The sequence below is a fragment of the Aquarana catesbeiana genome, linkage group LG05, assembly GCF_042186555.1.
Source record: "Aquarana catesbeiana isolate 2022-GZ linkage group LG05, ASM4218655v1, whole genome shotgun sequence".
NCBI classification, from domain to species: Eukaryota; Metazoa; Chordata; class Amphibia; order Anura; family Ranidae; genus Aquarana; species Aquarana catesbeiana.
In genome coordinates this window covers 92,000,951-92,022,799 of record NC_133328.1, presented here as the reverse complement: position 1 = coordinate 92,022,799, position 21,849 = coordinate 92,000,951, and the positions used below count along the sequence as shown (strand labels likewise).

At 43.6% G+C, this 21,849-nt stretch overlaps 1 protein-coding gene across 3 annotated transcripts in view; it reads left to right on the top strand.

Annotated features, from left to right (window-relative positions):
• The window catches only part of DPP6 (dipeptidyl peptidase like 6), a 1,451,270-nt gene that overhangs the window by 1,124,676 nt on the left and 304,745 nt on the right, over window positions 1-21,849 (top strand). For all 3 annotated transcript variants that reach the window (XM_073629963.1, XM_073629965.1, XM_073629964.1), the window contains exon 6: window positions 3,720-3,772. In XM_073629963.1, the coding sequence (XP_073486064.1) occupies window positions 3,720-3,772 (53 nt within the window). The remainder of the gene's footprint in view (window positions 1-3,719; window positions 3,773-21,849) is intronic.

The following is a 21,849-nucleotide window of genomic DNA, read 5'->3' as shown; positions in this document are numbered from 1 at the left end:
GGTAACAGAGGTCATGTGATCATCTATAAAAAGGTATTTAGAATAAAGATAGGTAGATAGATAGGTACATACATAGATAGATAGATTGTATGCGACTTTTTCTGCATCCAATTCGTAATAGCAGGAGATTTTGGCCAGCTCTCTATGGAGCCGGTTGACATATCTCCACTGCAGCTCCAGTGCAAATTAGCACAGGAGCCCTGTGCATCTTTTGGTCCATTTCAGGTCTGAATTCAGCCCAAAATTTGGGCTGAAATCAGACCTGAAATGGTGAATGCGGACACACCGGAGCCCTGCTGTGAGCGCATGCGCCGTAGACAGCGGTGCCTGTCTTTTTGCAAATATCTTCTAAACCGTGTAGGTTTAGGAGATATTTCTTGGACCTACAGGTAAGCCTTAATCTAGGCTTACCTGTAGGTCAAAGTGGTCTGTAAGTGTTTACAACCAATTTAAAGTGGGGTTCCACCCAAAAGTGGAACTTCCGCTCATCGGATTCTTTCCCCCCTCCGGTGTCACAATTGGCACCTTTCAGGGGGGAGGGGGATGCAGATACCTGTATAATACAGGTATCTGCACCCACTTCTGGGAATAGACTCTGCGGGAGTCACGCCCCCTCCCGCACTCCCCCACTGTCTCCTGGGAAAGACACAGGTCCCAGGAGATAGCGGGGACCATTGAGAACGAGCAGCGCGACTCGCGCATGCACAGTAGGGAACCAGGAAGCGAAGCCGCAACGCTTCACTTCCTGATTCCCTCACTGAGAATGGCGGTGGCAGCACCCGAGGATCGAGAGATGGTTCGGTCTCGGGTGCCGACATCGCTGGACCCCGGGACAGGTGAGTGTCCTTATTTTAAAAGTCAGCAGCTGCAGTATTTGCAGCTGCTGACATCAAAATAAAAATTTTTCGCCGGACTCCCGCTTTAAAGTGTTACTAAACCCAGGAACCTGCATTCACTATATCTGGTCTCCCACAGCACACAAAAAATGGAAATGCAATTATTTTAGTAAACATACTGTAAACTGCTACATACCTTTTCTCGTCAACAGTTATAGCAGTCTTGTGACTTCTCTCAGTGTCCAGTTGAGCACTGGTTAATGTTTGTAGGAGGAGTTTTCATTCCACTCTGACTGTCCTATGAGGTTGCATGACCCCTGACCCCCTGTCTGGACAGTGCTGATTGACCTTGTGTTGAACACATGCACTCCCCCCCCCAAAAAAGAAAAAGAAAAAAAAAGAAAAACCGCTCTCTCGCAATGCACACCAAATTGAGCATGTGCCCCCAAGGCTCTGTACTATCAGGAGATAGATTAGGGACAGTAAAAGAAGGGGAGGATCAGAGAAGGCAGGATCAAACAGCCTTTTTACACATGCGGAGGATTAACCCCTTGGGTTCCACAGTGAGTATAACAAGCATGCTTTGCTGCATATACAGACTGTTTCTGTTGTGGGTTTAGTAACACTTTAAGTCCTGTAAGATGTGAGATGGAGCCTCCATGAATCAGACTTGTTTTTCCAGCATATCTCACAGATGCTTAATTGGATTGAGATCTGAATAATTTGGAGGCCAAATCAGCCATGCAAACTTATTGTTGTGTTCCTAAAACAATTATTGATTCATCAGACCAGGCCACCTTCTTTCATTGCTCTGTGGTCCAGTTCTGATATTCACATGCCAATTTTAAGCACTTTTTGCTGTGGACACGAGTCAGAATGGGCACCCTGACCAGTCTGCGACTACACAGCCCCGAACACAACAAACTGCAATGCACTGTGTGTTGTGACACCTTTCTATCAGAACCAGCATTAACCTTTCCAGCAATTTGAGCTACAGTAGCTCTTCTTTTGGATTGGACTACATGGGCCAGCCTACATTCCCCATGTGCATCCAGGAGCCTTGGCCATCCATGACCCTGTTGCCTGTTCACTAGCTTTCCTTCTTTGGACTTCTTTTGGTAGGTCCTGACCACTGCAGACCGGCAACATCCCACAAGAGCTGCAGTTTTGGAGTTGCTCTCGCTCGTCTAGCCATTACAATTCGGCCCTTGTCAAAGTCACTCAAGCCCTTACACTTGCCCATTTGTTTTGCTTTCAACACATCAACTTCAGGGACAACATGTTCACTTGCTGTTTAATATATCTCAACGAATTTCAGATGCTATTGTAATGAGATAACCAATGCTATTTGCTTTACCTGTCAGTGGTCATGTCGTTATATATACACAAATGTTTTGCCTTGCAAAGGTGAGGGTTCACGCATAATTTAAAGGCATAGTTCATCTTTACCAAAACAAAATGCCTATGCAGATAAAGGATGTCTGTAGATAAAAACAAACTGTGTAACTTTGACCAAAGTTGAATAATGCCCTCGCTATAGGTGTAGGCCATTTACAGTACATACCTCATGAGGCCTGCCTGCAATACTCGTAGGACATTGCTAAGGAAATTGCTAAGAGAAGCCTAGTGTTACTGCTCACCTTTACCACCACAAAACATGACCTTCACTATCATGTTAGTAACATCGTACAAATTTCCCAGGCTTCATGAGATCAAGGAATTACAGTACGAGATACATGAAGGAATTACAGTAGGAGATACAGGAAACTTGTAGGAAGTTTGCCAATGTGATGGTGAAGGTGATGGTGAGCAGTAACACTAGGCTTCTATTAGCAATGTCCTTGACATTGTCTTACAAGTTTTCCAGTCAGGCTTCATGAGGTGCATAAATGGCCTATACTTCTAGCAAGGTCATTATTCAACTTTAATCAAAGCTGCACCGCTTGTTATCAACAGACATCTCTTATCTGCATAGGACAGTACAAATCTGCAGAGAACAAAGCTGAAATAATCAGTACTCTGAAGCAAACTGGTGACCACTACCACTAGAGGAGAAGAGGAAGGACCCCAGGATGTCATGTAACTGGTTAGAAGACTGTTGGAAAATAGGTCGGCACATAAAAAAATCTGGTGGTGGTGGTGGGGGGGGGGGGTTTGTTAGGAGATTGAAGATGGGTTTTAAAGTACTCCAGTCATGAGACAATTATCTACTTTTGAAAATGTTCGTTTCAGGGCCGTAATGTTCTGTCACTGGCCAGGACTATGTATTGCGATAACTAATTCTGACACTTATTTACAGCATGCATTTTCTGGGTCTGTGACACAAAACTATCTTAGCCAAATAACGGGCATTTTGAGAAGAGGGCCATTAATGGCAGTACATTACATTTCTCATGACAGATGTACTTTAAATCCAGCTTTCTTATTCCCTTACTACTTTATATTGTATGGCAATTTTTCTGCCTCCTACTGTGTTATAGTATTGCTAAATATGTTTTCCAACTGTTTGCATCTGTTGTTGGCAACTTTTTGTTTACTTCTATCTACATTACCTGTCTTTGTATCTCCTACTTTGTATAGTGCCAAGAGAGAGCATGGCGCTGTATAACTCAGTAACAATAGTTAATCCCGGTAGAGTTTTCCATTTCATACGAAGAAAACTTTTGTTAAATGCAGGCTGATGTGTTTTGTATGCAAAGGCTGCTTTTCAGTCCCAGGGCAGCATTGTACCTGCAGATTATACAGAAAAGTGGAGTTACATTAACCTTTCTTCCTATACTGAAAGTAATCTAAATGACTATAGTCCACGGTACAGCACAGCAATTCAGTTTGATTTTATTTGCTTTTCTATGCCTATGTCCTTACTATTTTTTCTCCTTGCAGATTTATCAGCACTCCTTTACTGCGCAGTATGCCCTGTGTAACCTCATCACAAGGTAAGAGTTCTCTTTTATTGGTGAGAAATCGAAGATTTATGTTTGTGTAGCATTGATGCAGTCTTAAAATATTGCTGTTGGTACAGAAAGATGATTGAATGGGAATGAAATAAAATAGCGTGGCTGCTTTCCCTAGAATTCATTGCACGGGCAGGTGTAAAAATATTCTGTCTATAAGCTTCTCCCATATCTAAGTCTAGGTATCCATGTTCTTCTGCTTTTTATTCTTACTTAGCTGACCTTTTAAGGCCAAACTTGCTGGACTATTGTTTATACTTTCATTATTGCAGAATTTTTAAAGACCTTTTAGGCTATACAATATCCCACAATTTAAAGTGGTTTTAAAGTCAAATAGTTTTTTTTTTTTAACCTTTAATGTATTCTACACATTAGCCAGTCTTTCTCAACCTTTTTACCCCAGAGGAACTCTTGAAATATTGTTCAGGTCTTGAGGAACCCTTACTAAAACCAATTCATTGGGTGTCATTGAAAAAAAATGCCCTTTACGTTTGTGGTCATGCTGAATAAGGCAGCCCTTACAGTGGTTGTCAAAATGCAAGCCCTACGGATGGCTTAAAAGATTGTTAGCTTCATGCAAGTGGCTCTATCAAATGCTGTTGATCCCAGAACTATGCAGACATCTTAAGATAGGAGGTCAATCAGCCAAAGCTCAAGGAACCCCTAGCAACCTTTGGAGAAACTCCAGGATTCCAAGGAACCCTGGTTGAGAATGGCTGCATTAGGGTAAAAAACCTTCCACTAGCAGTCCCCCTTTCCCCTCCCCAAACACTCACCTGGGTCCTCTATTGATCCAGCACTGTGCTCGGCTATATCTCTTATAGTCTCTTAAAGTCTATATCTCTGCTCTCACAGGTTACACTGAGAATGGGCCATTGGCTCTTGCTGCTGTCAGTCAAATCCTGTGAGGAGGGAGCAGGGGATGTTTGTGTGTGTCTATGGACGCACGCAGCCCAGCATAGGAGCACACCTAAACGGGTGCCCCCTCGGCACACGACTTGCTATGGGGGCACCTGCAGAAAATGAAGAGCGGGCAGTGCCAGAGAGGGCTCTGGGGCTCCAAAAGAGGAGATAAGGGACTGCTCTGTGCAATAGAGCAGATACGAATAACATCATTTTTTATTTTAATTGAAGGGTTTGCCTTTAACCACTTCAGCCCCGGAAGGATTTACCCCCTTCCTGACCAGAGCACTTTTTACAATTTGGCACTGCGTCAATTTAACTGCTAATTGCGCGATCATGCAATGCTGTACCCAAACAAAATTTGTGTCCTTTTCTTCCCACAAATAGAGCTTTCTTTTGATGGTATTTGATCACCTCTGCGGTTTTTATTTTTTGCACTATAAACGGAAAAGGACCGAAAATTTTGAAAAAAAAATTATATTTTCTACTTTTTGTTATAAATAAAATCCAATAAACTCAATTTTAGTCATACATTTAGGCCAAAATGTATTCGGCCACATGTCTTTGGTAAAAAAAAAAATGTCAATAAGCGTATATTTATTGGTTTGCACAAAAGTTATAGCGTCTATAAACTAGGGTACATTTTCTGGAATTTACACAGCTTTTAGTTTATGACTGCCTATGTCAATTCTTGAGGTGCTAAAATGGCAGGGCAGTACAAACCCCCCCAAATGACCCCATTTTGGAAAGTAGACACCCCAAGGAAATTGCTGAGAGGCATGTTGAGCCCATTGAATATTAATTTTTTTTGTCCCAAGTGATTGAATAATGACAAAAAAAAATTACAAAAAGTTGTCACTAAATGAAATATTGCTCACACAGGCCATGAGCATATGTGAAATTGCACCCCAAAATACATTCAGCTGCTTCTCCTGAGTACGGGGATACCACATGTGTGGGACTTTTTGGGAGCCTAGCCGTGTACGGGGCCCCCGAAAATCAATCACTGCTTTCAGGATATCTAAGGGCATACATTTTTGATTTCACTCCTCACTACCATTCAGAGTTTTGAAGACCATAAAATGGCCAGATTGCACAACCCCCCCCCCCCATGACCCCATTTTGGAAAGTAGACACCCCAAGCTAATTGCTGAGAGGCATGTTGAGTCCATGGAATATTTTATATTTTGACACAAGTTGCGGGAAAGTGACACTTTTTTTTTTTTTTCTGCACAAAGTTATCACTAAATGATATATTGCTCACACAGGCCATGGGCATATGTGGAATTGCACCCAAAAATACATTTAGCTGCTTCTCCTGAGTACGGGGATACCTTATGTGTGGGACTTTTTGGGAGCCTAGCCGCGTACGGGGCCCCGAAAACCAGTCACCGCCTTCAGGATTTCTAAGGGCGTAAATTTTTGATTTCACTCTTCACTGCCTTTCACAGTTTCGGAGGCCATGGAATGCCCAGGTGGCACAACCCCCCCCCCCCCAAATGACACCATTTTGGAAAGTAGACACCCAAAGCTGAGAGGCATGATGAGTATTTTGCAGCTCTCATTTGTTTTTGAAAATGAAGAAAACTTTGTGACAAAAAGTGAGGTCTGCAAAATACTCACAATACCTCTCAGCAAATGGCTTGGGGTGTCTACTTTCCAAAATAGGGTCATTTGGGGGGGTTTTGTGCCACCTGGGCATTCCATGGCCTCCGAAACTGTGATAGGCAGTGAAGAGTGAAATCAAAAATTTACACCCTTAGAAACCCTGAAGGCGGTGATTGGATTTCGGGGCCTACGCGGCTAGGCTCCCAAAAAGTCTCACACATGTGGTATCCCCATACTCAGGAGAAGCAACAGAATATATTTTGGGGTGTAATTTCACATATCCCCATGGCATGTTTGAGCAATATATCATTTAGTGACAACTTTGTGCAAAAAAAAAAAAAAAATTGTCTTTTTCCTGCAACTTGTGTCACAATATAAAATATTCCATGGACTCGACATGCCTCTCAGCAAATAGCTTGGGGTGTCTATTTTCCAAAATGGGGTCATTTGGGGGGGGTTTGAACTGTCCTGGCATTTTATGCACAAGATTTAGAAGCTTATGTCACACATCACCCACTCTTCTAACCACTTGAAGACAAAGCCCTTTCTGACACTTTTTGTTTACATGAAAACATTATTTTTTTTTTGCAAGAAAATTACTTTGAACCCCCAAACATCATATATTTTTAAAGCAAATGCCCTACAGATTAAAATGTTGGGTGATTCATTTTTTTTTTCACACAGTATTTGCGCAGCGATTTTTCAAACGCATTTTTTTGGGAAAAAACACACTTTTTAAAATTTGAATGCACTAAAACACACTATATTGGCCAAATGTTTGATGAAATAAAAAAGATGATCTTAGGCCGAGTACATGGATACCAAACATGACATGCTTTAAAATTGCGCACAAACGTGCAGTGGCGACAAACTAGATACATTTTTAAAAGCCTTTAAAAGCCTTTACAGGTTACCACTTTAGATTTACAGAGGAGGTCTACTGCTACAATTACTGCCCTCGATCTGACCTTCGCGGTGATACCTCACATGCATGGTGCAATTGCTGTTTACATTTGACGCCAGACCGACGCTTGCGTTCGCCTTTGCGTGAGAGCAGGGGGGGACAGGGGTGCTTTTTTTTTTTTCTTTCTTTTTTTTTTTTTTTGCTTTTTTATCTTATTTTTAAACTGTTCCTTTATTTTTTTTTAATCATTTTTATTGTTATCTCAAGGAATGTAAATATCCCCTATGATAGCAATAGGTAGTGACAGGTACTCTTTTTTGAAAAAATTGGGGTCTATTAGACCCTAGATCTCTCCTCTGCCCTCAAAGCATCTGACCACACAAAGATCCGTGTGATAAAATGCCTTCCCAATTTCCCAATGGCGCTGTTTACATCCGGCAAAATCTAAGTCATGAAATGCTCGTAGCTTCAGGTTTCTTAGGCCATAGAGATGTTTGGAGCCACTCTGGTCTCTGATCAGCTCTATGGTCAGCTGGCTGAATCACCGGCTGCATTTTCAGGTTCCCTGCTGGGACAGGAGAGCTAGAGAAAAACATGGAAGACGGTGGTGGTGGGGGCATTCCCTCCCACTGCTTGTAAAAGCAGTCTAGAGGCTAATTAGCTGCTAGGATTTCTTTTACATGAAAGCCGACCGCTGGCTGAAAAGAATGATACCAAGATGATACCTAAAACTGCAGGCATCATTCTGGTATAACCACTCAAAGTCCAGCAACATACCAGTACATTGCTGGTCCTTGTTGGGCATATATGTAATGTAATCTTTTTTTTTCATGCAGCCTGTGGGCTGAACGAAAAAAAGAGATTGATCGGTGGGTATGCCCACAATTAGAATACCTCCCTTCATCCACCCACTTCTAATGATGGGCATACATGCACCATTTATGTATGCCGAAGCATGGGGGCATCTGCCCCAAAAATCGCTCCTCCACCCCTGCTGCAACCATGCTTCGGCATATATCACCTCCGCTGGAGTCACGGCTTTATATATCGTGGGAGCAAACGCTGTTGCTGTCAAACACTGTTGCTGTCAAGATAAATAAATCCGCGCTGCAGCTGAATGGCGTACCTGAGGACAAAAAAATGGTTAACAATAAAACACAGTAAACAGTAAAGTATAAAAAATTGCACACCTGAAAAGCAAACATGATAAAACATATTAACAATAAAACATTGCAGAATAGAATACAGTAAAAAAGAGCAGAACAATAGAGAGAGAATAGAGAGAGAGAGAATAATAAAACGACAACTATTTTTTTTTTATTTTATATTTTTTTGTGGTTTTTTTTTTTTTTTTTTACACTTTTTTTGTAACTGTAACTTTTGTAACTGTAACTGGTTCCAGGTTCGGGTCTCTCAAAATGCGATGGCATCTTGGGAGACCCTGTGAAAGTGTGCCTAGTCTGTGCAATGCTGTACCCTACGCTAATACTCAACTAGTGAATGGTAGCGTTCAAAACATTCACCAATGCAAAGACCAGGATTGTCAGGACAGGAGGGACAATAATAGCTGGTGTCACGCCTATATCCGCGCTTGCTGCAGACACGACATCTTTTTTGGGGGGGTTCGTTGGGTAGGGGTACTCGGGAGGACATAAAGATAATGCCTCTCATGCAGCCGACTGCATTTGGTTGGGGATGTGAATGGGGGAAGTACGGGTGCTGCAGAAGTGCTGGGTTCCCAATTATTAGGATTGGCGAATGCAGCAGGAAGGGCATTATGGGCACGACGGGCCTGTGTTTGTCTTCTTCTTGGTGGCAGCAGGACACTACATTTGCTTGCCACTTCACCAGCTTGAACTGCACTTATGGGACTCGCCACGTCACCAAGTGTTACTGCAGTGCTGGTTTGACTACGACCGGGGTGTACTAGGCCGCTGGTGCTTGCCAGTTCACCAAAACGCTACCAAAAAAACTGTTAGCAATCGCAGGGATCAGGCCTGACTCTGCGAATGCTGCAGTTATGCGTTTAGTGTTTTGTAAGTGACAGTGATCGATCGATACTGCACTTGGGTGGGCTGGGCTGGGCCGGGCGGAGGGTCAAAACGCAGGTGCTATCAGGTATCTGGGCTGATCCTGCTAACACTGCGCTTTTGGGAATCCTAAACTGCTGGGGACGCTAGTATAGATCTGATCGGCTCAGATATTGATCCATTCAGATACTATACCACTAAGGGAGGTGTATGGTGTGTGCGTGGGTGTTAGCGGTACTGGCGCTAACCTGGTGCTACCTGGGGCGACGCAGACCCTATCTGACCCTAAAACCTAAGTTATATCCCCGCCGGGTGATCAGGGGGCTAAACCTTTATTCGGTAATAAACGGCGGGTGCCCTGACACTATAAAAAATAAACTAACTAAACAGCTTCACCCGTAACAGTTATACAGTGATCATTGGTGAAAGGGTTAACTAGGGGGCAATCAAAGGGTTAAAGCCGTTATTAGGTAGTATATGGGGGTCCCTGACGCTATAAAACGCTGACGGCGAACCTATATATTTACCTCCCTAACTAGCGTCACCAGTGACACTAATACAGCGATCAGAAAAATGATCGCTTAGTGACACTGGCGACAGGGGGTGATCAAGGGGTTAAAACTTTATTAGGGGGGGTTAGGGGGGTACCCTAGACCTAAAGGGGGCTAACACTAACTGCCCTACCACACTAATGCCCCGTACACACGGTCGGATTTTCTAACGGAAATTGTGTGATAGGACCTTATTGTCGGAAATTCCGACCGTGTGTAGGCTCCATCACACATTTTCCATCGGAATTTCCGACACACAAAGTTTGAGAGTTTGCTAAAAAAATTTCTGACAACTAAATCCGTTGTCGGAATTTCCGATCGTGTGTACACAAATCCGACGCACAAAGTGCCACGCATGCTCAGAATAAATAAAGAGATGAAAGCTATTGGCTACTGCCCCGTTTATAGTCCCAACGTATGTGTTTTACGTCACTGCTTTCAGAACAATCGGATTTTCCGACAACTTTGTGTGACCGTGTGTATGCAAGACAAGTTTGAGACAACATCTGTCGGAAAAAATCCTAGGATTTTGTTGTCGGCATGTCCGATCAATGTCCGACCGTGTGTACGGGGCATAACTGTCACAAACTGACACCAATGCAGTAATCAGAAAAAAACAAAAAACTGCTTGGTGTCAGTGTGACGGGGGGGGGGGGTGATTGGGGGGGGGTGATGGGGGGTGAAAAGTATGCCTGGCATGTTCTACTGTGTGTGTTGTGCACTCACATCGATGTCTTCTCTCCTCGGCGCTGGAGCGGAAAATACCAAGCCGAGGAGAGATTACTTCACTTCCTCTGCCGCTGTTTACTATACAGCAGCAGAGGAAGGATTTCATTGGCTGGGAGCAGGGGGGGGCCACGAATGGATGGCCTCCCCCTCACCTCTGATCGCTCCCGGACAGAAGCCGACCGTGATTTTGCCTGCCCCTGCCATTCTGCCGCAGTATATCTGCGTGAGGCGGTCGGCAAGTGGTTAAAAAGGTCCATTTTTTGCCATCAACAGGAACTCCCTTCAAAATGATTGTGTGAATGAGGCCTTAAGCCTAAATTGCAAAATAAAAACCATGTTGTTTCAGGTTTTTCGGTGTGGTTATTTGGCTGTGTAATGCGGAGGTCCCAACAACAGGGCTGAATCACAGAGAGCAGCAACGCTACCCACTGGCATCTGCTGCTGTAGGTTGTCAACAGGGAGAGGGTTCCCTCCCACCAGCAACACATTATACAGAGAGAAGGAGCGCTGCAATAGAAAAACATGACCAAGGTATTTACTTTGTGATTTACATTTCAAACTTAACTTTAGTTAACCCCCTCCCGCCCGCCGTATTGTACAATGACGGGTGCAAGGTGGCGCTCTCATTCCAGGACGTTGTCACATGATGTCATCCCACTCTTGCCGCACTTGTGCACCTGAGGGGGTGCGCAGTATGGAGATCAGCGGTGCGCCGTGTCCCTGGAATATGGTGCATCACCGATCTCGGTAAAGGGCCAATGACGAGGCTCTTTACCCATGTGATCAGCTGTGTCCAATTACAGCTGATCACATGTAAACAAGGAAATGCCGGATAGTGCCCATCAGTGCTGCATATTAGCGCCTCCTCATCAGTGCCCATCAGTGCCACCTCATCAGTGCCCATAAGTGTCACTTATCAGTGCAGCCTATCAGTGGCCATCAGCGCCGCCTCATCAGCGCACTTCAGTGAAGGAGAAAAATTACGTATTTACAAAATTTTATAACAGAAACAAAGAAAAACTTTTTTTGTTTTTTAAATTTTCAGTCTTTTTTGTTCTAGCAAATAAAAAACCCAGTAGTGATTAAATACCATGAAAAGAAAGCTCCATCTGTCTAAAAAAAATTTAGTTTGAGTACAGCGTTGCATGACCGCGCAATTGTCATTCAAAGGGCGACAGTGCTGAAAGCTAAAAATTGGGCAGGAAGGGGTAAAAGTGCCCTGTTTGAAGAGGTTTCTAAAAAAGAAAAAAGCACAAGGGACTGTAATTACAATGAATGTAAAATATCCCTTGTGCTGTTGGCTGCTGCTTTTGTTATACATTATATTTTAAAATATTCAATCCTTCAAACCCTCCTTTCCCCACCACCTTATTCATGTGAGGGGCCATTACCTGTGACAGGCGCTCATCAAGAGGGCCAACTTTGCCTGCTGTATTATAACCTCCATAGATGGAAAGCAGGAGACAAACCTTCATTCATCCACCCGTCCTCCGTTCATAGATCACTTTTGTATTCATGGAAACTATAGTATGGTGAACGGAAGAGAGGGTGAAAAGGGCCGGCATTATTGGCACTCTTAATAAGAGCCTATGACATGTCAAGTGGGTTGTATTAACCCCAGCAGCACTGGAAGATTACCACTGCGGGGGTATGGGGAGTCAGAGGATGAAAGATTTAAAGAAAGAGAGCAGCCACCAGCACATGGGACACTTCTCATTCAAAGTAAGTACCATCCCTTGTCCTAACCAAAAAACTTTAGCTTTAACCCTAACACATACCTCCCAACATTTTGAGATGGAAATGAGAGACACCTACTGGCAAATGTATGTAGGCATAGGACACGCCCCCTGCCACACCCCCTTAAAGGTGAATTAACCAAAAAAAGGTTAATTAAATCCACAAGTGCTTTTTTTTACCACTACTATTCCTTTATATTGGCTTTTATCATTTACAAATGCAGCAATTTAGAATTTGGATAAAAGGTTTAGCGCTGGGAAACATTTTTTGAAAGATAAAAAGTGCATTTTATATACAACTATATAGATCAGACCAAAATGAGGGACAGATGAGGAGGAATGAGGGACAGAGGGACATTGCTCCAAATCAGGGACAGTCCCTCAAAATCAGAGACAGTTGGGAGCTATGCCTAATGTCTTGCTGTAAATTAACCCCTACAGGAACATACTTGTGCCAGATGCATCAGTGCCAAAAGCTACAAGTCATTTTCTGAGATCTGGGCACTGAAAATTACTCATTGGGAACAATTACGCTGGCACAGAGAACTAATCCCTCTGAATAGAGCATTATTAGTGGCTGCTTTCATCATTCACCATTCTATGAGTTATGTTTAGTTCTCAGCATTACTGCCTCCTGGGTTTACATTAACAGTCTTGAGCTCTTATAATAACCAGACATGTTCTTCTTATTCTAGCAGTTATTAGATGAAGATGATTTATTTCAGTTTACCAAACATTGCTCACCGGTGTCACCTAGTGGAGGATGCTTGTAGTCAGTAATGTCACTGTGACAGCTGTGGTGTAGGAGAAGAATGAGACACATTTCTTGCTGCAGAAGAATTGAGTGTAAGAACACAAATATTTAGCTATAGTCTTTGGAACAATATTTTAATACAATGATGACAAGCTTGCTTTGCTCAGATTTGAGCATTTTTACAAATACAATTTCACCAGCTCAAATGTTAGTTCAAATATTTAAGAAACAATTTGAAAATGGCAACTGTTAACTCTCTTTAGCTGAACATTTTTTGGTGTGTTTAAGTGCAAATAATCAATGAATACTCACACTAATATATTAACACTTGCACTAATTGGGGACTTCTCTAAAAAACAGCATTTTAGCTTGCACATGATTGGATGATAAAATCAGCAGAGCTTCCCCTCATTTCAGATCTTCCCCTCAGATCTGCAGTGACTGCACTTCCAAGTACACTTGTAGTGCAAAGTGGATTTGCCTTTCGTAAATCAACCCCAAAGAGTTAAATCACATGTCTGTCCAGGAAAAGTGCCGCACATTTCCACTGGCAAGTTGTACACTTGCAGAGCACTTGAAGTTCTAGTTGACACTTTTCTAATTTGTAGCAAATTTGCGTGGCAAGTCTCTAGCAAGAGCAAAGTTGCAGTGGTGAGTCAACAGCAGGAGCTCTGCAAGTCACAGTGCCCCCTGTGGTGTGATGACTATTACACAACATAACTGAACCAGAACTTGCAGCAGACGCAGAATGTTTGCAAAGAAAGTTGATATGAAGTCATCCAAGGTGGATTTGCTGCAATTGTGCTTGTGAATCCTGGCAAGTCTAGCAATAGCTTAGCAAGTCATTTTCAAACTTTCAGCACAATTGCTTGCATCCTGGACACACCCCTAGGCTGTGACTGGACAGTCAAAAGAGAAGCAGCACAGTGATGATCTCATCTCTCTGTCACTCAGCTCTCTCCTCTAATCATCATGCTTCTTGTCAGCACATTAAAGTGAAGCTCCACCCAAAAGGGGAAGCTGGTTTTGGTACCTACTGCCACTTCCTGCTGAATTCACCATGGCGAACTCAGCAGGAAGTTCGGCCTCCCTCCTCCTTTCCCCACAGCTGACCCATTCACAGAGCACAGCACATTTTGCGCATGAGCAGTAGGGAACCGGCTGTAAAGCTACAAGGCTTCATTGCTGGTTTCCCTTAGTGGAGATGAAGGTGTCGGCACCCAATAGCTGATTGAAGAATCCACTCGAATGAGTACACTGCTGGATTCCTGGACAGGTAAGTGTTCTACAGTATTTGTAGCTGCTGACTCTTCATTTTTTGCTGAAGGAGCCCGGAGCTCCGCTTTAACTAATTGGCTCCTAGTCCTGTTTCTTCCTTTCACACTCCAGCCCTGCTGTACAGGGACTGCAGGAGGTTGATTCCAGGTCAAATTCAGGTAGTGACACTGGTTGCATTTAAAAAAATAAATAATGATGTATTAATGATTTCAAGGATGATTTCATTGTTCTGTCTTTTATAGATGCCTAGAGTTCGGGTTTAAATATTTCAGTGCACCAGACTCAAAACCACTATAGAAATTAGAAACCAAAAAGAAGAAGCCTTTAACAAATAAGCCACAATACAATGACCAATCTTACTGATAACAATAGAAACCCATAAAACCACTTGAATTGAACTTGGCACAGTTCATGACAACCCTTGAATAAAAGCAATTGATGCCTAATTTTCAAATCGGGGCAGCTTGCAGTCAGGTAAATTGGCTAAACAAGCCAAGGATGAGGTCTGATGCCTACTCTGAATAACAATGTTGGAGCTGACAATTGGGTAGACACAGCACACAGTAGCCTTTCCATGTGATCTGCAGGAGGTGACAGGTAAATACAGCATGCTTTACCTTGGCCATGTCCATTCAAGGCAGGGTTTCCCCTTTACCTGCTGCAGAACATCACTGAACAGAATGGCATCACCTCCTACACAAACACAAGTAAGACAGAGAACAACAACATAAAATATTCAAACCACACCTGTTCTCACCATTACTTACATGGGTTTCAGATAGTGGAAAGGTGGATTTGCAAGAGGAAATCCAAAATATCCTTCTTGGATTGGTTAAGCCCCATACACTTGCCGGGCGGCATCGGCCAGTTTAATAGAAACTGGTCAGCATTCAGCCCCGTGTGTACTGCAGCCGGTCTGTCGAAGGTCCATGACCGAAAAAAGGTCTGCAGACCGGCTCCCTATCAGCGTCCTCAGCCAATGGCGGGGGGGGGGGGGGCGCCCCCCCTGTCAGAATACAATAGAACAGCAAGGGAGATCGCTGTACTAACATCACAATGTTAGTACAGCAGCTCCAACCTGAGCTGTAAGTTTTTTTTTCCGTTTAGCCCACTGTATTAAACGAGCAAAAACTAGCAGTGTGTACTAGGCTTAAGGCACCAAAGATGTGGTCCTTTTATTTTAAGAGGGCGGTGGCTGTATTTGTAGTAGGGAGTCTTGAGGCCTGGTTCATACTGGTGCGATAATCACTCCGACTTTGAGAGAACAAGTCGCATGACATGTAAAAATCAATGTTTCCCTATGAAAGCTGTCTTAACTGGTCTGACTTGTGTCGGTCTGACTTTTGAAAAGGTCCCTGCGCTACTTTGGTCCAACTTGGGTCTGATTTAAGCCCATGGAATTTAATTGAAGTTGCATCCAAGTTGGATCAGCATCTTAACTGATCCGACTTGTGACATGCGACTTGTGCTCAGAGGCAACTTTAGCAATGCAAAATGTATTGAAAAAAAGAAAAAACAGTGTGGGGGTCCCCCCAATCCATACAAGGCCCTTTGTCAATGCCCTGGGCACGATGGCTATGTGACGTCACAAGGGGGTGGTCTCCAGGTGATGTCACCAGATGGCCAAGCCCCAAAGTTATATAAGAACTGTCAGACACCAGAGCTGACAGAATGGCGGGAGTCAGCGATGGAGGAGGAGCATTTTTTTTTTTCAGTGGGCCGGCGGTGGCAGAGGAAGACATTGTGATTGACGCTGGAGCTACCATGGGGGACATTAGTCATTTTTAATAAAGGACTAGTCAAAAACCATCTCATGTTTTTATTACACTACACTGTTTTTTTGGGGGGGGTAAATGGGTAGGTCTATACTTAATCACATTGGGGGGGGGGGGGGGGGGGCCTTTCCTGACCTGCCAGACTACTTGCTCAGAAAAGGGTCTGGTATGGATTGGAGAGGACCCCACACCATTTTTTTTTATAAATTTGGCATGAGGTTTCATCAATTCCAGAGCCAAAGGAATTGTTTTGATTGGTCAAAGGACAAGTCGCACTCATCTCAAAGTCATATCAAAATTAAATCCCGTTCATTAAAGTCACATGGAAGGCGCAGGGTGAAGACGGATAGGAAGTTGTGCGACTTTTGTGACGTACCAGTGTGAACACAGCCTTAGCTTCATTGTAGCCCTTCTAATTTCATCAATAATTAATAACTCTTTTCAGCATTTTGCTAATTGATTAGGGTAACTCCACTTTCAGGGGAAAAATATAAAATAAAAAAAGAAATACAGCATATACAATTGCTACACAATTCATATTCCATATTGCAATTCACATATTGCAATCAAATGTTATTAATTTTTTTTTCCTTTTCAATCTGCAAAGCTGTAGTTTTCTGTAAAATACAATATGGCACCCTGAAGGCATTCTGTACAGAGCACCCCAGAAATCATTTCCAGCTTGTGTGATTTGCTCACTGATTTTCCCAGATGTCTACAAGTCAAATTTTGGGCAACCAGAAGCGAGCCGTACAGCTTGCTCAGCTGTGAAGAAACATACAAAACCCTTCTGTGAAACCCTCTGTCCCAAATCACTGCACACCTAGTCTTCCAGAATGTAGCATTTAAAGGGGAACACCCCAGAGCCCGTGTCCCACCCCACCAGTCCAGTTTTCCTCTGCCACCTCACTCCCAGTGACAGAATGGGGTCCTGCCATGCAATATGCATGGACCTCTTGCGTGCACTTATTAACTCCTTCAACTCTCTCATATCGTGCAGCTATGTTCATGGAGTCTCCATACGACGGGTTCAGTATAGATTGCTTGCGGAGAACTGACTGCTAGTGAGAGAGCCAGAGCACCAACCGATCAGAATACCTCCCTCGCTACTGGAAGTCCTGTCACCCATGCCTGGTACCACTTTTCATCTGGCTGCTATTACATTCACACTAGTGCATGGCTACCTGGAGCACCTACATTCTTCCTGCCAACTCCTTGGCTGGGTTAACCTTTTGAGGTGGCCTTCTCTTTCACCCAGTGTGTGCTTTACAGGCCCTGTTCTCCTGATACGCCATGTACCTCAATGCACCCATTTGAAACACTTTAGACCAGGCAAGAGGGGAGGCAAAGTTCTTACTCAGGAAGGTTTCTGAAGAATAGTCCAGGTATTATGGGCTGCTACATCCTCAAGTTTGCCTCTTGATTCTTCCCATGCAAGCTGCCAGCCCCTGAGCAGAACCATTCCCTCTTTTATTTACAGCACATGGTGGAAGTCAGAGCCTAGAAAATGCCTGGGAAAGTGATAAAAAAGATGAAATACCTTTCCACCCAGATAGCCTGGATAACTGACAAACCAACCTACCTACACTCAGAGGAGAATTTTTTTTCTCAGCAAAATTTAAGTTTTTCATTAAAATATAATTCCAGGCAAAACTTAACTACTCCTAAAAATATTCCCTCCCTCCTCCTAACACCTATTCTGACTATCTAATTCTGCTGATACTAGAATGCTTGAAGAGAAATCTGATGTGTCCCTGCAATGTCCCTACTCAATCAGGAACCTCTTCTTGCACTGATACTTTCTCTAACAAGTCAGGATTTCCGTCCCTCTCCTAACCACTCACTTCAGGTGTGCCCAAATGGTATCAGAACCTCAAATCAAAGAGTCCCAACAAGATGGCTACTGAGGGATCATCAGAAGTTGCAGTGTCCAATCAGAGAGCTGCCACTTCTGTGACAAGTACGGGATCCCTCAAGGAACAATCTTCCTCTAAAGATCCCACTTCATTGGTATAGTTAGTACCTGCCTACCTGTGGCAAAGACCAACCTTCCTACCAACACAGACATCTTGATTCCCTGCAATCTACCACTTTTATTTAACATGATAAATAGTGAAGGGCCAAACACCCCTCAGTTCAGTTCACACCAGAACTCCTGAACATGTAAAACGTTCCTAATGTATGGTAATTCTGTTCTGGGAAGTGGTTGCCACCATCCCTATTTCTGTACTTGAAATGGGAAAAAGACCCTCTTGTGGGATTTTGAAAGCAACCAAAAAAGAAAAAAGCATAACCATTTAGATATATAAAAAAAAACTTTTATTACAGAACTCTAAAAAAGACATAGCCTTGTTAAAAACACACGTGGCCATATTTAGGCCAAAATCCATTGTACACATCAATATGCAGTTGATACTTTGGCAATGTTACATATCTCTTTGGAGGATTTGATGTTCAGCAGTTTGCTCGGGCATCATACATCCAGTGCGTTTCTATATTTATGAATTAATCTCTTCAATGGGAACCGACTTATCAATGCAAATATTTATTTTTTAAACATAGTTTTTAAATGAGCAGTGATTTTAATGATGCTTAAAGTGAAACAATAAAATGGAAAAAATCCTTTATATATAGTGCCTGGGGGTCCCCTTAGTCTGCCTGTAAAGTGGTGCCTCTGTACCATGTATAGAACCTGCTGTGGCAAAACTGACATATATAAAGAAAAATACTTACATTACATTGATTTTCCCAGCTGGAAGGCATTGCCGGCAATACAACCATGTTTTTAAAAAAACCCGGTGGGGGTCCCCCCAAGCCATACCAGGCTCTTTGGGTCTAGTATGGATTTTAAGGGAAACTCCAAAATAAAAAAAAAACGGTGTGTGGTCCCCCCTAGCATGCATACCAGATCCTTATCCAAAAATGCAGCCCGGTAGGTCAGGACGGGGGGACCATACCAGGCCACATGCCCTCGACATGGGGGACACACCAAAGCAGCTGGTCCCCATGTTGATGGGGACAAGGGCCACTTCCCCACAACCCTGGGCGGTGGTTGTGGGGGTCTGCGGGCAGGGGGCTTATCAGCATCTGGAAGCCCCTTTAACAAGGGGGCCCCCAGATCCTGCCCCCCCCATGTGAATGAGTATGGGGTACACCCTTACCCATTCACCCAAAGTAAAACAGTGTAAAAAAACAGCAGCCAGTTTTTGACAAGTCCTTTATTAAAAATGCATAACCATTGTCAATCATGACATCCGCTGTACCCTTGGACCCGAAAAAAGGAGAAAAAAAAGCTCTGCCCACGACAATGGCTAACCGCCGACTGCCTGCTCCTCCATCTGACAGTTCTTAAATAGGTAAGGGGCAGGGCCACCTGGTGATGTCACCTGGTGGCACCGCCCCTCCTTGTGATGTCATCGGCCCTTGTGACTTCATCTGCATCGGACTTAATTTTGGCGTGGGGTTCCCCTAAAATCCATACCAGACCCAAAGGGCCTGGTATGGATTGGGGGGGGACCCCCACAACGTTTTTTTTTCTATTGCTGGCTAATTCGGCAAAGTTTTTTCTTCATTCAGCTGTCAGTGGAGAAGCCCACTGACAGCTGATGACTTATTCGTTGTTAAGGACGCGGCAGCCAGCTTCCTGGCCCCGTTCCTTAACAATCTCTTGAATGTGCGCCCGGTGGGCAAACATCCCACAGAGCGCATAGAAAATGTGGGTGTTCGGCGAACATCCAAATGGGTAATGTTCGGGCCGAACCGTTCGCCCATACCTAATGATAAAGAGTGGCATGCAAAGTGCAGAAACTAAGGAAAAAAATGCAAGACTGATCTGCAGTGATCTGATCACAGTAAACTAAATTCTAATGCCGCGTACACACGGTCGGACTTTTCGTCTACAAAAGTCCAACGGACGCTGACGGACTAAAGCTGGCTGGTAATCCGATCGTGTGTGGGCTTCTCCGGACTTTCAACGGACTTTTTTAGCCTCAAATCCGACGGACTTTAGATTTGAAGCATGCTTCAAATCTTTACGTCGTAAGTACGACGGACCCCGAAGTCCGCTCGTCTGTATGCTAGTCCGACGGACAAAAAAACGACGCATGCTCATAAGCAAAAACTAAACGGAAGCACTCGGTCTAGTAAAACTAGTGTTCGTATTGTAGGTAGCACATTCATCACGCTGCAAAATCTGTGATCGTTCAATGCAGCGCATTTTATTTCTTCTTTACGAAGGCTCTAAAGAACGAAGGTGTTTTGCTGTTCATAATCAGAGTTCTCCCAAACTGATTTCTGGATTCTTTTTCTCTTTGATCTCATGAATGATATAGTATGCCTTTTTAAAACAATGTTTCCATACTAATAATACTTTTTCCCCCTTTTTTTTTTTTTTTTTTTTTTTTTTTAGGTTTGTAAAGTTAACACAAAGAACCCATTATTATTTTTTTTTTTTATAGTGTTTATTTTTTAGTTTTTAGATAAAGTTAACCCAAAGCACCGTTTTTGGTTACGTAATTTTTTTGATTTTCAAGACTTACCACTTGAACATTATTAACATTAGTAATGTATTTTTGGTGTGTTTTTTTTCAAACTCAATGAGATTGTTGTCCCTTGTTAATTTAACATTGTGTGTAAAATCAATGATTTCAAAGAAAACACATAAAGTATTTTGCTAAACTCAAAAAATATCCATTTATTCATGGTCAAAATAAAATAAAGAGGAAGTCAACGCTGGAAAAAGTCGGTGTACCAGAAAATTGGGATCTTGAGGAGTCCATATAAGAGGGAGCACAATCTGGTCCAAGAATCCCAGAGATCAACAGCACCAGCAGATGATCTAGATGTCCCCAGACTGTGGTCCTACAACAGCCTGCGTCTTCTGTCAGACCAGACTGAACCCAGGTCATCATTTTCTTCTCTTCCCTGCAGCCTTTCCTCCACGCTGCCCTGCAGCCTTCCCTGTAGCCTTCTTTTGAGGCTGTGGCTCTGGTGTTTCAGTTGTGGCAGGAGGAGGAGGAGGAGGAGGAGGAGGAGGAGGGGGGGCTGCCTCATGTAGTTGGGTGTTTTGTGTTAGCGTGCCCTGCAGCCCCTTATGGATTGTTTCCCCAAATAGGCGCTCACAAATGAGGCGCTGCTCCCTATTCATCTGAAGAAGCCTGCTGGCTAAGTAGCAGCCATAGGATTCTTCCGCTTCGGGGGGGCTCCTTAAAAAACGGGTGGCCTCTTGCATGAGGCGCAGGGATGCGTCCTGTGTGACCATCCCCTTCCTGGCCCTTTTTTTGGGAAGGTGGAGGGGAGGCACTTGGGATTCGGTCAGGCTCCTACTGGGCCCAGCCACCTCACTTGGCCCAGCCACCTCACTTGGCCCAGCCACCTCACTGGGAGCAGCCACCTCACTGGGAGCAGCCACCTCCTGCCTGACACTGGGCCCAGCCTCCTCCAGGATGATGGTGAATCCGGCCTCCTCCAGGCTGTCCATGGGCCCGGTCTCCTCCTGCCTGCCACTTTCCCCACATTCCTCCTGGATGGACTCATCCTGTGTATAAAAAAAGGACAATAGTTTGAGTATATTTTTTGGGGTTCATCAATGACACACAGTTTGCTTCTCATGAATAGCAAATTCAATGTGAATACTTCTCTTTAATAAAAGAGTCTAATCAGACACCCTAATTATTTCAAGCAGGTGCCAAACATATTTAGCCACTACTGTCAATTGATATGTATACCCAATTTTGAGTGCCAAATTATTTTAGACAATTATAACATCCAGTTAACATCATTAATATTAGTA